Below are 15,657 nucleotides of genomic sequence, written 5' to 3'. Positions count from 1 at the left end.
GAATTGATTTTAGGAAGACAAAATTTTGAAACAGTGGATGTTTTTAAGGTAATGAGAAAACAGTCGACAATGTCCCGTTAACTTAATTAGATATGAGCTGAGCTTTCTGCTATACATTAGTGGTTTTTCCCCCAAGGTACTTAATGCAGTCAGGTGCCTCACACTTACGTCTTAGCTTGGATGCAATTTTCTGCTATACTGAGTTTATCTAGACCTCTTTGTCGGCAGCAAAACAAATCTCCCTTTTTTCTTTTGTCTGTGTGTGTGTGTGTGTGTTTAAATTTTTTTTTTAATAAATAGGTTTTTTCTATTTTTTTGTATACAGCAGGTTCTTGATAGTCATCAATTTTATGCACATCAGTGTATACATGTCAATCCCAAACTCCCAATTCATCCCACCACCACCACCACCACCCCGCCGCTTTCCTGCCTTGGTGTCCATATGTTTGTTCTCTACATCTGTGTCTCTATTTCTGCCCTGCAAACCGGTTCATCTGTACCATTTTTCTAGGTTCCACATATATGCGTTAATATACGATATTTGTTTTTCTCTTTCTGACATACTTCACTCTGTATGACAGTCTCTAGATCCATCCATGTCTCAACAAATGACCCAATTTCACTCCTTTTTATGGCTGACTAATATTCCATTGTATATATGTACCACATCTTCTTTATCCATTCGTCTGTCGATGGGCATTTAGGTTGCTTCCATGACCTGGGTATTGTAAATAGTGCTTCAATGAACATTGGGGTGCGTGTGTCTTTTTGAATTATGGTTTTCTCAGGGTATATGCCCAGTAGTGGGATTGCTGGGTCATATGCTAATTCTATTTTTAGCTTTTTAAGGACCCTCCATACTGTTCTCCATAGTGGCTGTATCAGTTTACATTCCCACCAACAGTGCAAGAGGGTTCCCTTTTCTCCACACCCTCTCCAGCATTTATTGTTTGTAGATTTACTGATGATGCCCATTCTAACTGGTGTGAGGTGCTACCTCATTGTAGTTTTGATTTGCATTTCTCTAATAATTAGTGATGTTGAGCAGCTTTTCGAATTTCCCTTTTTTCTACTGAAAATACATTCTCTCATTCACACTAGTAAATTAAACTTTTTTTCATTAGAAGCTCGAGTTTAAAGAAGCACTTGTTTTTCCTTCATCTTAATTTTTTGTCATTATAAAACAACGTTAGTACTCTCTTGCATTTAAAGGTACTATTTTTGTCTGAAATAATTTCCAAAGGAAAACAGGATGAAACTTTTAAATATGGGTGTATCACGTCTGAGGTAAGACATTTTGGAAAACATAAATGACATTCTTAGCTTTTGTTAAATGCAAAATTATTTTAAAATTTGCTGTAAACTAGAGCAACCAACATTTCATGAAAACTTCCCAGCCCTCCCCTCTTGTGCCTCCTGCTCTGCATTGCTTTTGGTTACAGAAAGAGACCAAATTGAACTCCTTGGGTGTTAAGAAGGATTAGGGCTCCCATGTTTCATTTTTTGAGACAGTCAATTCCCAATACCACGCAGATTATCAAGTGAGCAGGTAACCTAAAAATGCTTCCAGCCATCAGCTTTTCTACTTCCCAGTGAATTTCTTACTTCTGATTTACTTTCCCCCCCTACTGTGGAATCCAGTTCAGAAAGTAGTGAGAAACCCTAAGTAAGTGTTGGGGAAAGGATCCAGCTGAGCTAAAGGTCAAAAGCAGTTGAATAATCTGTATCACGGCGTTTTGGGAGATGGTAGTCCTTCCAGTAGAGTGAATAATCAACAGGTGTCTGAAGGTAAACTGAGGTCGTGTTTGTATCTTGGGGCACAGATTATTATGGCACATTTGCGGGGTGTTTAAATAAATAGAATGTTGAGGTGCTTGTATATTTTTTCCTTCTCTTTCACTTGCCATCTCTTCAAACGGAGTCCTTTCATCCCCCGTCCTGTTATATGAAGTGTTAGGAGCGTGTTCAGATGTCTCCAGATAAAGGAGTCTGGTAGTTGCTCATTTCTAGCACTCTGAACCTGGTGGGTGCCCTGAACTGCTTCACAGCCCATGACTTAGGTTCTGAGACCCCCGTTTTTGAGCTCAACCACGTGTATTGGTTTATCCCTCTCACACCTGCCTCATCACACACCTGCCATTCATCTGCATCAAAACCTTCAGCCATTTGACCCCCTTCTCCTGGGCAGCAGCCCCTTTCAGCCCCTCTTGCCTCCCCACCTGGCCAGACACACCTTCCCTGCCTTATCCTCAGGCCAGCATCAGCCTAACAGCCCCCCACCCTCAGTAGAGCTGCCGTCCTCATGCGCTGACCTCGACAAGTCCTTGAGAGTTGAGATTAAGCAAGATCACCCACGCAGAGGAGAGGGAGGAGATAGAAAGAGGGACAAAGGAAACACTGTAAAAGTTGCAGAGGCCCCCGTCTCCCATGAATTCAGCAAGGTGGCTGTAACGGGTGGTCAGAAATGTCCAAGTCCTTTCCGGTACCAGAGAGGCACCGTGGAGAGAGCAAGCAGGCTGCCTGGGCTTGGGTCCTGGCTCTGAGACTTAGAGCTGTGATCATGGGCCAGCTGTGCTTGTTCTTTGGACCATCCTTTCTTCACATTCTTTTCCTGCTAGGGCTTTTACCTTATAATCTTTTGTGAGGATTAAATGAGTTAATGCTATGTCTGACGCTGGTAATAAATATAAGCTGCGTTATTATCATCATCTTTGGGAACATAGGGAGGGGATGACAAACCTTGGAACACTGGGGAAATGGACCAAGAAACTCTGACAGGGCATTTGTAATCCGAATTCTCCGCGAGTGAGGAGTTACTAGGCTCGTAGGTGGTGTTTAATGTAGAGAGAGTACACACAGTGCTTTGCTTGCTGTACAAACAAGGTACAAGCTAACTGTGTTGGCTACTCTTTCTCTAAATATTGTGTCAGAGGTTGAAAGCTTGCAATTCTATTCTGAAAGCAAAACAGTGAAAGAAAATAACCAGAGAGTTTGTCAGATGACTGTGTAATTGTGAATTGCTTCCCTGCTAAGACATCAGTTTAAAAAAAAAAAATCAAGGGGAAAAAACTTAGGAAAACGTTGCAGTCTGGTGGGGCTGGAAGCTGTGAATAAAGAATGCCATGAGAAAAGGGTCGTCTTCAGTGTAGTCTGTAACTGTGGAACTGGTGTTGCCCCCTGGTGGGCAGTCAAAGCTCAGCGGCTGGGTGTGTTGCAGGCAGATTTCCCAAGCACCTATCTCGTAATTGCCCCATAGGGACCAGCAGAATCAAAGTCTTGATTAAATGCAAATGCTTTTCCTTTCTATTTAGAGGAATTTTAATCTGTTCGTTTCCCTCTTTATATCATGTTATTTTAACAAGATTTTTGAAAATGATGTTCATTTGGTTTGTCCTCCATGTCTGTGATTATTTGCATGTTCTTTAAATTGTAGTATATTTCTTACTTTGATTCTCCACTGTGAGGATTCCCTAATGCTCAGTCACTGACCCTCTGATTTGAGTTCTTATAAGCCACCCCCTTTCAGAGCTTCAGTTGCTGTTATTATTGTAACTAATCCTTGTCTCTTGAAGAGACACTCCAGTCAGTTTTGCGACCAAAAGGAGATTTTTATTTGAATATCTTCTTTCACTTCAAATGCAGTGAGGCTCAAACAAAATTAACATTCCCGTCCTCTGAAAATGTATCTTCATCCTACTTTCCTTATGTTGTTTTCATCAGTGAATAGGCCCAGAAATCTTGCCTTTTCCAAACCTGTCCCATTCCTCATTCACTTCAGATACGCAGTCAGGCCCTGGCTTTGAAAACCAAAAATCTAAACATTCAAATCTAAACCTTAATGCTTTAAGTAAAACAGATCCGTATACTTTGCCAGGGATTGTTAAAAAGCAAACACATAAATATTAAAATCCTTTTTGTTTCTGGGGGTTCAGTTCTTTTCTGCTCGGTGTTCTGACCTAAAAACATATGGACCAGTTAAGTGATAGAATAGTGTTAGTGGATATTAAGCAGGTTGAAGTCAAAGCCTGCAATGTAAAAGCAAGATACATACTTGCATGAGTGTTATAATGTTTTCTCTCCACATGCATACATTATGCCCCCTCACATCAAATACTATTGAGATTCAATTTCAAGTTGCCTGGTCAATTGCATGAAATAATCCATAATGTTTAAGAAAAATTAATAAGCTGCATTGCATCTATACCTCTTCAACTCTGAGTCATGATCCGTTCCTAATGGTACATATCTCTTTTTGTTTTTAATTTTCAGATGTAACGTTCATTCATGAAGGAAATAAAACATTTTTGGATAATCTTGTCAATTTTGAAAAACTGGTATGTAAAACTTCACTATTTCTCCTTTTTCCCACTGTAAGGGAAGTGTATGCTTTTCTGCGCCAAGAAACAAATGGTTTAAGTGCTTTTCTCCTCTGAACGCGCGGTGATCTATCTGCTGCATGTTGTGCATTATCAATACAGTGCATTCCAATTAAAAATAAGTGTGCTGGCAAGTTCTGGGGCCAAATATGAAAATCTGCTTTTTATTTTTGAAAACGGAACTTCATTCGATTGACGTCAGTGGTTGAGTGTATGTGTTTGAACTAGAATGAAAGCTGTAAGGTTCCTGTCAGCAGGAGTTCAGTCTTGAGGTTCAGCCTTGTTGCTTTAAAGGCATCTCCCTGTGTCTTGGCTTACGCTGCTTCTGAGGCACGGGACAAAGCTCTCCTTCTGGGGAGGTATGTCCATCTTGGATATGAAGATGGAATTTGTAGGGTCTGCATGGGAGGGGAAAGACCACCCCTCTATCAGCCTGTGGACAGATGGTGCCACTGTGGAGAGATCACCTCGTGCAAAGTGAGAAAGTGAGCTCACGAGAAAGGGGTCCCTGGCCAGTCCCTTCTTACAAGTCACTGAGACGCCTCTTTGAGAACTGTTTCCAGGACATTCTCAGGTGTTTTGTCATGCAGCGGGTTCCTACTAGCCTTTCTCACTGGCTGTGGGCACAGGAGGAATTGCCTGCAACTGTGAAATAGGAGTGCCCCAAAGAGACCCTGGGGACCACAAGAATGGATGTGTCTGACAGATGAACTTTAGTGTCATAAGTGAGCCTGCCATGCACGGTTAAAGATGGTATCAGGGACCCCTGTCCGTAGACCCTGACCTTTGAGTGACCTTTTCAGTAATGGTAATGGATTTCTGTGAACTCTTTCAGGAATGGACCCCCGGTTCCCTGTGAGACTGGGTCAGGCATTTGAGAGAAGGTTGAGTGAGACAGGGGCCATAGACCATGACCAAAGAACAGTACCACCTGATGAGTCCAAATGAGGTTTGGCCTCTGACCTTTGGCTCAGAGGTGCCCCGCTCTAACTGTGAGGTTAACTCGCCACACAGGGGATGAGGTGGTGCAGAGCCAGTACAGGAGGCTCTGGTACAACCTGAAAACCCAAGCAGCTGAATCTGGAAGACTGGCGTCTGGGGATAGCTTGCCTTAGCTCAGTTTTAATGATCTGAGGGTGATCGCTTTCTTGCTCATTAGTTTTGAAGTAGACATGTGCATAACTTTTTGAGTCTCTCTCTGCACTAAGTGCTTTGGAATCCAGCTCAGTTATTTTAGATACTACAGTCAAACCAACACAGCCGAAATAGATATTTAAAGTATTGGGTTTTCTTGTACTTACTCTTTAGAGATTTGTTCTGGTGTCACCCAGTAATGTTCTGAAGATCCCAGGGCCCCACTTTGTAGCCAAAGACTGTAGGCCCTAACGTTCTAGTCTGTAGACAGGTTGATCTTCAGTGTTTGGTATTAATGAAATGATTGCAGGAATAAGAAGCCTCTGGTCAATACTTATGTCAAATCTTGGCCAACACCTCTGCTTAAGAACGCCAAATAAGCTTTGGCGAGCATGTAAGAGATGTGGCACGAGCTGTGTCACACCAAGTGGAATTCCCTCTAAAGGTCTAGTACCCTTCCCTCTGACTAACCCAGAGGAAACATGCGAGAGCCAGTACACTGTACACTGACTGTGGTCAGTTGTTAAGGGTACAGTGGTGGTTGGCCCCCTTCCCAAAGAGAACCAGTGATTTGGTTAAGTTCATTGTGTCATTTCCCCCCCAGATGGAGCTCCCCAAGTGAGAGAACAATTCAGTAAAGGCAAGCATGGGAAAGAACGATGGAAAGCTTCCTACACCCTCTCTCTTTCATTCTGACCAGCGTCTCTTTTTCTTTTCCCCTGCTTTCTCCAGTGGTCCAGTGGAAGCCTTTTAATGCTGACTCACGTAGTCTAGGATCTTGCTTTCATAGAGACAAGACTTAAAACTAACCGTGGGGACTGAAACAAAGTCTAACTAATAGTACTGCTCCTAGGGTCAATAATTGTATGTACCCTGAACCCTTTAGTAAAGCTTAAGGAAATAACAGGGCATAAATAGGTAATCTTTTATTTTAAATTCCTGAAGAGAACTCTTATTTAAAAGACAGCTAGAAGGTAAGTGCAGTTACACATGCATGCAGCAGGCCCACGGCACCCAGGCGCACCCATCAGTCGCTTGCCATCACATCATCTCTAAAGAGAGCAGATTTTGTAGTGTCACTGGGTTCCTGGTCCTCAAAGCAGATGGCATTTAAGGTACAGCATGCCTCATGCTGACCCCCACCTCCTTGCACAGAGACGACAGGCTGAAGTCAGAATTTTTTCTAGACAAAACTGTATTTTACATTGTACGTAGCCCTATGTTGTACTTGGATGCTGGAGAGTGAAACTGAATTTCCTAGTAGAGTCAGTAGTTTCAGCACGTTTCTTAGCAAAGGACAAGGTTTCACTTAAGCTATTGATAAAATAGCATCATCTTTCACAGTAATGAACCAGTAGAACCTAACTGAATTAACTTGTGGGAAGCCAATTCCTCATGATGGATATTAGCCAGTGAGCAGATAATTCAGTGTGTTATCTTTATCAGGCTGATCCAGGCCAACACATTAGGTCAGAGAACACGAAACCCAGAAGTGCTTATTGGACCTAATAAGTTTTCCATTGTTCCCCACACTGCCTCAGCAGCTCCAAATGTTTCAGCCTCAGACCATTAAATAATGAAGAAACAAATGCTTTCTCCTTTTCTTCTCTTTATCACTCAGTGTTAAGAGCATCATCTTTTATCGTAGCTTCCTCCCCGCTCCCTTCAGAAAACCTAAAGATGAGATCAGGGCTCTGGTTTCAGTGCTGCCCTGAGTACCTGACCTTACATCAGCTGTGCAAATGGCACGTGATAGAAATCAAGGTGACGCCATACCTTAAAACAACGACAGAACTGTCCTGGGAATAGTGGTAAAATTGGGGGAAGGAAATTTAACAATACATTCTCAGACATGAGTCAGGTCTCGTTTCCTTTACAAACGCAACTCGAGCTGTTGCTGTAATCACTGTCCTGTTTATTTTTCACTATTGAGTAGAAATACAATAGAAATGCAGCCTGTGAGAACAATTTAATAAGTAGGTCATATTCAAATAATGTTTCTGGAGGTCTGCTGAATTTTAAGTATATTTATTTTTAGTTTTAACATCATTATTTTAGCAATCATTTGCTGAGCGTTTGCTGTATATAGACGATCCTCTGTTCAATGTGTGTAGGCAGGACATGAAAAACAATGGCCCGAGGTACAAACTACTATGTATAAAATAAATAATATACAAGGATATATTGTATAGCACAGTAATAATAGCCAATATTTTATAATAACTTTAAATGGAGTATAATCTGTAAATTTTGAATCACCTGAAACTAATGTTGTGCACCTGAAACTAATATTGTAAATCTACTGTACTTCAATTGTTAACAAAAATATGATGGCCCATTTAGGAAGGTTTGGAGGACCAGATCATGAATAACGTTGATTCTTGAATTACAGGGTTATGTTTGGATTGTGTATGAAACAGTGTGGAGTCACTGTTGCCTTCCAGAGGACTAGAACATGAGGACAAGTGTTTGGAGATTGTTCTGGCAACCGCGCAGGAGGAAGTGTAGTGGAGATTGGTCTGGTCCTAAATGCCGTGTTTCCTTTACCGTGGTAGAGAGAGCTAGAAGGCGGTTGCAGGTACACAAGTATGAGGCGAGGGGATCTTGTCCAAAGGAAGGAGCTGTGAGTTTAAGCAATCTTTGCCTGGAGATCAGTAAGAAGCTTAGAGAAATAAAGTAGAAAACTGAAGACTGTAAAAGGGAATGTACATTATAAACAGAAAACGGTCTCTGTAAAGATATTGATGTTTTAGAAAATGTACCTGTTTCATAAATATCTCATCTCCTGTCACCATTTGAGTTACTTGAGTCTTTGATTCCACAAAACTTCTGGCCTCCATTCAGCAAGTGTGTGTGAGGCCACGTGTGTGCCGTACGGTTGGTGCTGGGTACACAAAGCCCTCTCGTGGTACTTGCTCTAGAGGAGGAAGAAAGTTCCACAAAGTGATCACAGCAACACAAACCCAATAAACACTGTACACAGAGCAGTGGGAAGGTTGAGAATGGAGCTTCCCAAGTGCAGGTGAACTCACAAAGACTTCATGGGGAGAAGGTGAAACACCTTCTGAAGTAAAAGCATATGCAAATGTGGACAGGTAGGTTGAGGGTGGACACGCTGCATTTGTTTAATATATTTTTTAAATATTTCTTTTTTTTTCTTTTAACTGAGGCATGTATTGATGTACAATATTATATGTTACAGGTGTACAGCATTGTGATTCACAGTTTTTAAAGGTTATACCCCGGTTATAGTTACTATAAAATGCTGACCATATTCGCTGTGTTGTACTATCTTTGTAGCTTATTATTTTACACATAATAGTTTGCACCTCTTTATCCCCTATCCCTGTGTTGGCCTTCCCTCCTTCTTTTTCCCCACTGGCAACCAACCACTAGTCTGTCCTCTATATCTGTGAGTCGGTTTCCTTTTGTTATATTCACTAGTTTGTTTTATTTTTTAGATTCCACATATAAGTGATATCATACAGTATTTGTCTTTCTCTGTCTGACTTATTTCACTTAGCCTAATACCCTCCAATCCCATCCATGTTGTTGGGAATGGAAAAATTTCATTCTTTTTTATGGCTGAGTCATATTCCATTGTACATATATACCACATTTTTATCCATTCATCGGTTGATGGACACTTAGGTTGCTTCCGTATCTTGGCAATTGTAAATAATGCTGCTGTGAACATTGGGGTGCATATGTCTTTTGGAATTAGTGCCTTCATTTTCTCTGGATATATACTCAGGAGTGGAATTGCTGGGTCATATGGTAGTTCTATTTTTAGTTTTTTGAGGAACCTCCATATTGTTTTCCATAGTGGCTGCACCAATTTACATTCCTACCAACAGTGTAGGAGGGTTCCCTTCATGTCCTCACCAACATTTGTGGTCATTTTAATGTTAGCCATTCTGACAGGTGTGAGGTGATATTTCATTGTGGTTTTGATTTGCATTTCTCTGATGATTAACAATATTGAGCATCTTTTCATCTACCTGTCAGCCAAGTGTATGTCATCTTTGGAAAAATGTCTGTTCATGTCTTCTGCCCTATTTTTTTTTTTTTTTTTTTTTTTTTTTTTGGCAGTACGCAGGCCTCTCACTGCTGTGGCCTCTCCCATTGAGGAGCACAGGCTCCGGACGTGCAGGCTCAGCGGCCACGGCTCACGGGCCCAGCCGCTCCGCGGCATGTGGGATCTTTCCCGGACCGGGGCACGAACCCGTGTCCCCTGCATCGGCAGGAGGACTCTCAACCACTGTGCCACCAGGGAAGCCCCTTCTGCCCATTTTTTAATCGAGTTGTTTTCTTGATGTCGAGTTGTATGAGCTCTTTATATATTTTGCATATTAACCCGTTATTGGTCATATCATTTACAGATATTTGCTCCCATTCAGTAGGTTGTCTTGTACTGCATTTCTTAACAGTATGTTTTCCCATGGCTCAGTTAGAATCTGTGCAGCCGGGGTTGAGAGCCACTGTTTCTGAAGACAAGGTCAAATTTTCTTTTGTAATCCAAACTCAATATATATTATCAATTAAAGTTAGGCACCAAATATAGCTCCTCTGTTTACACCCAAAGGTGTTAGACCATCCACCCAGCCTCACAGCACCGCTAGTTCAGCAACACCCGAAATGACCCTTCCGCTGATGTGTTTCCTCTTTTGCCTTCCAGCATATGATTGCAGACACTGTCCGAACACTGAGACACTGCAGGACTCACCAGTTTGGTGAGTCATTGAAGTTGGGTATGGCATGTTAGTCTATCATCCGTTGGTATGGACTGTGGCCATATCACAAGTATTGGTGGTAAAAAAAAAAAATTGTAAAATATAATATGCACATCACATGCATATACTGTATTCTCTCTGTTTCATCACTGCATGTTTGGGAGGCAGAGGAGGAGAAGAAATGGCAGCTTTTTATCCTCTCCTGGCAGCAAGTTTACACTGTACAGCGTGACTTTAGACGGTCAGAAGCTCCCACTGCACCCCTGACCCAGAAAGTCTTGTTTGCTTGCCTGCTGGCTCAGAATTACCCGTGGGTTTATCAGGGGTGACCCTGTCCTTAACCTCCTTGCTTGGAGCCTTCCTGGAATAGGAATATAGTTTGTAAAAATGCCTAAAGCTGCCTTGCAGAATCTTTTCTCCTCTCCAATGAAAACATCCTGTTTGGAGCTGCCTTTCACTGAAAATGTATTTTTCTGAGCGCTTTTGTTGACTCCCCACTGAGACTGATGTATGTAGGAATATTTATTCCTTTTTAAATCTCAAGAATAATTTACACTGTGTTTAAATGATGTTAAAACATTGCAGGAAGGAAGGAAATCAACTGTATTGAGTTCAAGGAGCTTTTCACATGGGCAGTGGGATCCTGACCCTCGTGCTGGTGAATGGAGATTATAGACCCTGTGGGTGCAGAGCAGAGAACTCAGGCTCGGAGAGGCTAAATTTCAGCCGTTACTCAGACCGAGTACCTGACTGCCCAGCCCGTACCGTTTCCTTCGCCTTGTGCAGACTTTATAAGTATAAAGGGCAATTAAAAAAACAGAGTTCAGTAATTATAGATCAATCAAAAGTGACCACTCAGTAAAACTTACTTTGTTAAGCAATACATCCTCATTGTAAACCCATTTTTTTCAACAATACAGAAGTGTCTTTAAAGTAGAACAATCAAAGTCCCACTTCCTGAGGAAAATGTTACTAACAATTCGGTACATATTCTTAAGAATTTTCGTTCTGTTCATGCCCGTCTTGGGTAGTAATACTGTCCTCCAATGAAGCAACTGAACTTCTGTGTGGATTACAAAGTTTCTGTTTGAAAGAGAGAATTATAAACACAGGACCTAATTTTCTAAGTGCTCACATCAAGGAATACCATTTGATACATGCTTATATAATTGTCCATTAACTACCCAAGTACAATGCAGTTTCAATAGAAATAGCAATAACACTGTCATGGAGATTCATTCAAATGTACAAGCATACTGTTGCTGATGAGTAAAGGATTTGTATCTCTTTCACCCCCCTCCTTTGCTTCCCAAGTATTTATGGGTACTCAGCTAATTCTGAGACCTCAGTCTCACTTACCAAGGGATTCCGGTCTATATACACTGCAGGTGTGGGCAGGAAGGTTATACCAGTGGGGCTGGCCTTGACCTTGCCAGCCTCCCATCTCCAGAGAGTAAGTCTGCATAGCAAAAGGCAAAGGAGGAATTTACATAACTCTCAGGCCAGTTTGTGTTTTGTATTTATATATCTTTAAAAATCAAGTTTGGAACTGAATTATCGAAATTCAGTTTGACAGTTTATAGAGGCAGAGTTAAACAACGTCAGCCCTTGGGATAAAACAATGTTCCTCAAGCCACTTAGAGATTCCAGAGTGCCATGCAAGGGTCACTTGTCATGGTTGGAAGCATTCCGCCTGCCGTCTTTTTAAGGCTGGAAAGTTAACAAAACTATCTCGGTAGCATCATGTTTTCTAAACCAAACAAGGGGGAACGGTAAAACTTTAACTCCTGGTGCTTCTACTTGTTGAAACCAAGAAGCCTTGCTTCTATGTAACCTAAGAACTACAAGCCGTCCATGACATACAAGCCCTAAATTATTTCCTCATAAAACGTATTTGTCACAGAGGAGGAAAAAATGCGTTTTCACCAAGAGATAAAATTTCTGAATTAAAATGCTCAGCCTCCTGGGGGCCCCTTTTCTGCCCCAGCTGAACTCCAGCCTCACCCCCGGCTTCTCCTTCTGAAATCCCACAAAGCAAGAAGACTCACAGTTACATTGTCTCACTGGAGGGCAGCTTAGCCCATCTCCCCAGGCCGTAATGCGTTTTCTGTTTGTTCCTGACCATGGGAAGTGGGCCTGCCCCACTGTCCAGGCTACTTTATCTCTGGTTCCTTATCAGAGCTGTCAGCAGCATGGCACACACGGGTTCACAGTGCACCAGAGCCTCTTGTGGCCCTTTAACCGCCCTGCGTCTGGGAGTAGAAACTCCCTCGCTTTGTCCTTCGCTGCGTGGACGTTACCCCATCCACACACATTCTGAACCCGCTTTGCCTGTACACCAAACCTTTAGTCCACTTCTGTGATATCCGTTCATTTGATTGTTCCCTTAATTTTTTTCCCCCCAAAATAAGGACACCAAAAGATTTTCCTACCAAAATAAGGACATACAAAATCAAAAAAAAAAAAAAAAAAGAAGAACTAATGTGTCCATGCAGTCACCAGGTTAGCAGTGATTTCTGACAGTTCCAGCCTGAGATATAAGAACCTGTGAAAGCCATTTAATGGGGCAGTCACTGTGACAAGCTGCATGGCGTGGGAGCCGAGACCATGGACTTGGGGGCCTCACGGCCTGGGTTCTGGTCCTTCTCTGCCGCTTACCTGCTAGGTCTGTGCTGTTTCACGTTCTGTAGAGGGAGATAATAACAATCACTAAATACTATATAATGTTAGGAGAAATTGCTCTATCAATGTTGGTAGAACAGACATCTTGCCAGTCTAATTACCTGACCTGAGGCATCTGGTCTGAGCTGGAAAAGCATCTCTGGGATTAGGATAAAGATATCTCTTCTGGGACTCTGACCAATGCGAGTCTGCCTTCTGGGTTTACCCTACGCCTTCAGGTGGGGTGTTACTGGTATTCAGAAACAGCATTACTGCTCTCATGAGATTGACTTTTTTTCCTTCCCCAAAATAGGAGGTGACATATCTCCAAAAGAGCACCCAGAGTTAAAATCCTACGTTCACCACCTGTGCGTCATTGACAGCCAGCAGGCCCTGTTTGCGCTCTCGCACAGGATCGAGCCACGGGTGTGAGCCCCCCCCACGCCTCGCCACCCTGGAACCGCAGCCCCGGGAGCTCCGGGGATGGCAGCGCCGAGCACGTTGCTTTCCTGAGAGAAAAGAAGTTGCTGAGTTTTATCAGCGTATCACAAGACATACACAGGAAAGCCAGCCAGAGCGTGCTCGCGAAGTGATGTCAGCTGCCAGAGGTGCGGAGAGGCTGCTGTTGGAAGGGGAAGGCAGAAGCTTTCTCGAAATGGAGAAGCCTGGTTTCTTAGGATCACCTTGTTGAACCAATCCAATGTTCACTTTGAGATGCGCCAGCGTCAAGACGAGAGACCGTCTCCTGTCATACGGTGACCAGGTGTCTCCGTAAGAGCATGTGTGAGCCTGGGAGCAGTTTTACTTTGCCTGGTTTCTTAGGATCACCTTGTTGAACCAATCCAATGTTCACTTTGAGATGCGCCAGCGTCAAGACGAGAGACCGTCTCCTGTCATACGGTGACCAGGTGTCTCCGTAAGAGCATGTGTGAGCCTGGGAGGAGTTTTACTTTGCCTGGCAGCAGATGCCTGTTTCTAGGCTGTCAAAGCGGGAGCTCATTTGAACACCTGAAGACAGTGACGGCATCTCTAGGTTTCCAGGGAGACGCACCGGTCTCTGTCTTTATGAACTATGACATCACCAAAAGCCACTTGTGTCTAGGGAGTTAGTGAGGACTGGCAGCTGGCATCCCTGCTCTGATCTCCAGAAGAGAAATGTCAAGGCATGCATTTCTTGGCATCCACAGTCACTTAGCGATGTGTGCTCGCAGGTGAAATGCGTTTCTGCGCAACTGATTCACAACTGTAGGCAAGTTAGACTAAGTTGCTTTGCCAACACGGAAGAACAGTCACCTTTAAGAAATCGACGCATTGAATTTCTGGGGATTTTCTTTCCACGTGCAAGCAGGCTCTCATCTCGGGTACCATACGATTTTTGACAAAAGCACAGTGCCTGACACATTGCAGGCACTCTTAACTGTTCCTGGGGGTGACGGTCACAAAGGCCCGCCTTTTTGTGCCTGGCGATGCCCTCGTGTGTTGCTTGCTTCCAGCAGCCTCATGCCCATACTCTGGAATGAGAACGGCCCATACAGGGAGCTTAAGTGGGATGTGATGTGTGAAGCACTTAGCTCTCCCTGGAGAAGAACAAGGGGTTAAAATAGTGGTGATCGCCCATCTTTCAGCAAATGAAAAGAACCCCAAAGATCTAAATGTCTGATGTATGTTGGACACTTAGAAGTCCTATAGTCTGCCTCCCAACCAAGGCAGGGAGCCTTTCTATAATCTGCCTTTTTTTTTTTTCCCCCAAATTCTCAGAGTCTTTTAAGTCTTTTTATTCCCGTTTTTACAGGTGGGGGCTCCTACAGTAAATATGACCTCTTGCTGTTCTCAAGAACTGGTTAGAGGATTTCCCTCAACCTTCAAGTGAACAAAAAAGCCTGTGAGATACAGTAATGAAATCCACCCCTGCCAGCTAGATCCTTGTCACTTTGCTAAAATACAAGGGCCCTGCTTTGCCTGTTAGGTTCATTCATTTTCCACACATGTGATCCTGGTGCCCCTCTCACCCCTCCTGCCTGGTCCCCTCCTTGGTGCCTGTACAGAATCGCTTCTTCTTGTCCTATCAGCACCTCATTACTGAGATGTGTCCAATGCTTTCTTACACCTTTATAGCAATGCTGTTTCCTGGGCTCGGAGCCGCACTGAGCTTGAGAGATCCCTGTTAGCAGCCACAGGGAGCAAATTTGGGGTAGGACTTTGAAAGAGAGTCTGTCCCAGCATGTCAGGCTTCAGTCCTGAACATTAACACGGCTTTATAGAAAGGCACCATCCAGGGCTAGTCCACTCAGAGAAATGCCCCAGGCTCCTGGGAATGGAATGAGACCCATTGGAGGAGATCAGACGCATCAGAACCAGGGAAAAGAGACTTTTCTCATGACTGATCAAACACTGGAAAAGCGCTCCCCTTGGCAATTACTGAGGACTCTGTGGGCTTACGGCACCAGTGTGTGTTCTGGTCTTTTCTCTATGCTCAGGAGTAGCATTGGGCCATTCTAATCCTACAAGGCCATTTTGACATCGTCTCTTGTGTTTTACAGTTTAAATGGTTATTCACATTAGATCTGCATTGCTCCATCTAAAAGTATTGCAGTTGCTCCAGTGGAGAACTATTTTAGCACAGCACCTGCTGCTTGGACCTCAACTCAGATGTGTGCATGGCCAAACGAATCCACACGTACATCACACCTAAACAGATTTTGAGGGTGTAGTCGGAGTACCCCACGTGGTATGGGTGGAAACAGACTGGGAGA

The 15,657-nt window shown here is 43.2% G+C and overlaps 1 protein-coding gene across 3 annotated transcripts in view; it reads left to right on the top strand.

Annotated features, from left to right (window-relative positions):
* The window catches only part of RAPGEF5 (Rap guanine nucleotide exchange factor 5), a gene marked incomplete at its 5' end in the record, with an annotated part of 214,756 nt that extends 201,361 nt beyond the window's left edge, over positions 1–13,395 (top strand). For 2 of the 3 annotated variants that reach the window (XM_082662272.1, XM_082662271.1), the window contains 3 exons: positions 4,270–4,334; positions 10,189–10,243; positions 13,218–13,395. In XM_082662272.1, coding sequence (XP_082518398.1) covers positions 4,270–4,334; positions 10,189–10,243; positions 13,218–13,336 — 239 coding nt within the window. In that variant the 3' untranslated portion in view covers positions 13,337–13,395. The remainder of the gene's footprint in view (positions 1–4,269; positions 4,335–10,188; positions 10,244–13,217) is intronic. The other variant, XM_082662273.1, reaches the window with a different exon arrangement.
* Between the last annotated feature and the right edge of the window lie 2,262 nt (positions 13,396–15,657).

This window comes from Grampus griseus, assembly GCF_964374135.1.
Source record: "Grampus griseus genome assembly, chromosome: 9".
In the NCBI taxonomy this organism is placed as follows: domain Eukaryota; kingdom Metazoa; phylum Chordata; class Mammalia; order Artiodactyla; family Delphinidae; genus Grampus; species Grampus griseus.
This window is presented reverse-complemented; position numbering and strand designations above follow the sequence as displayed.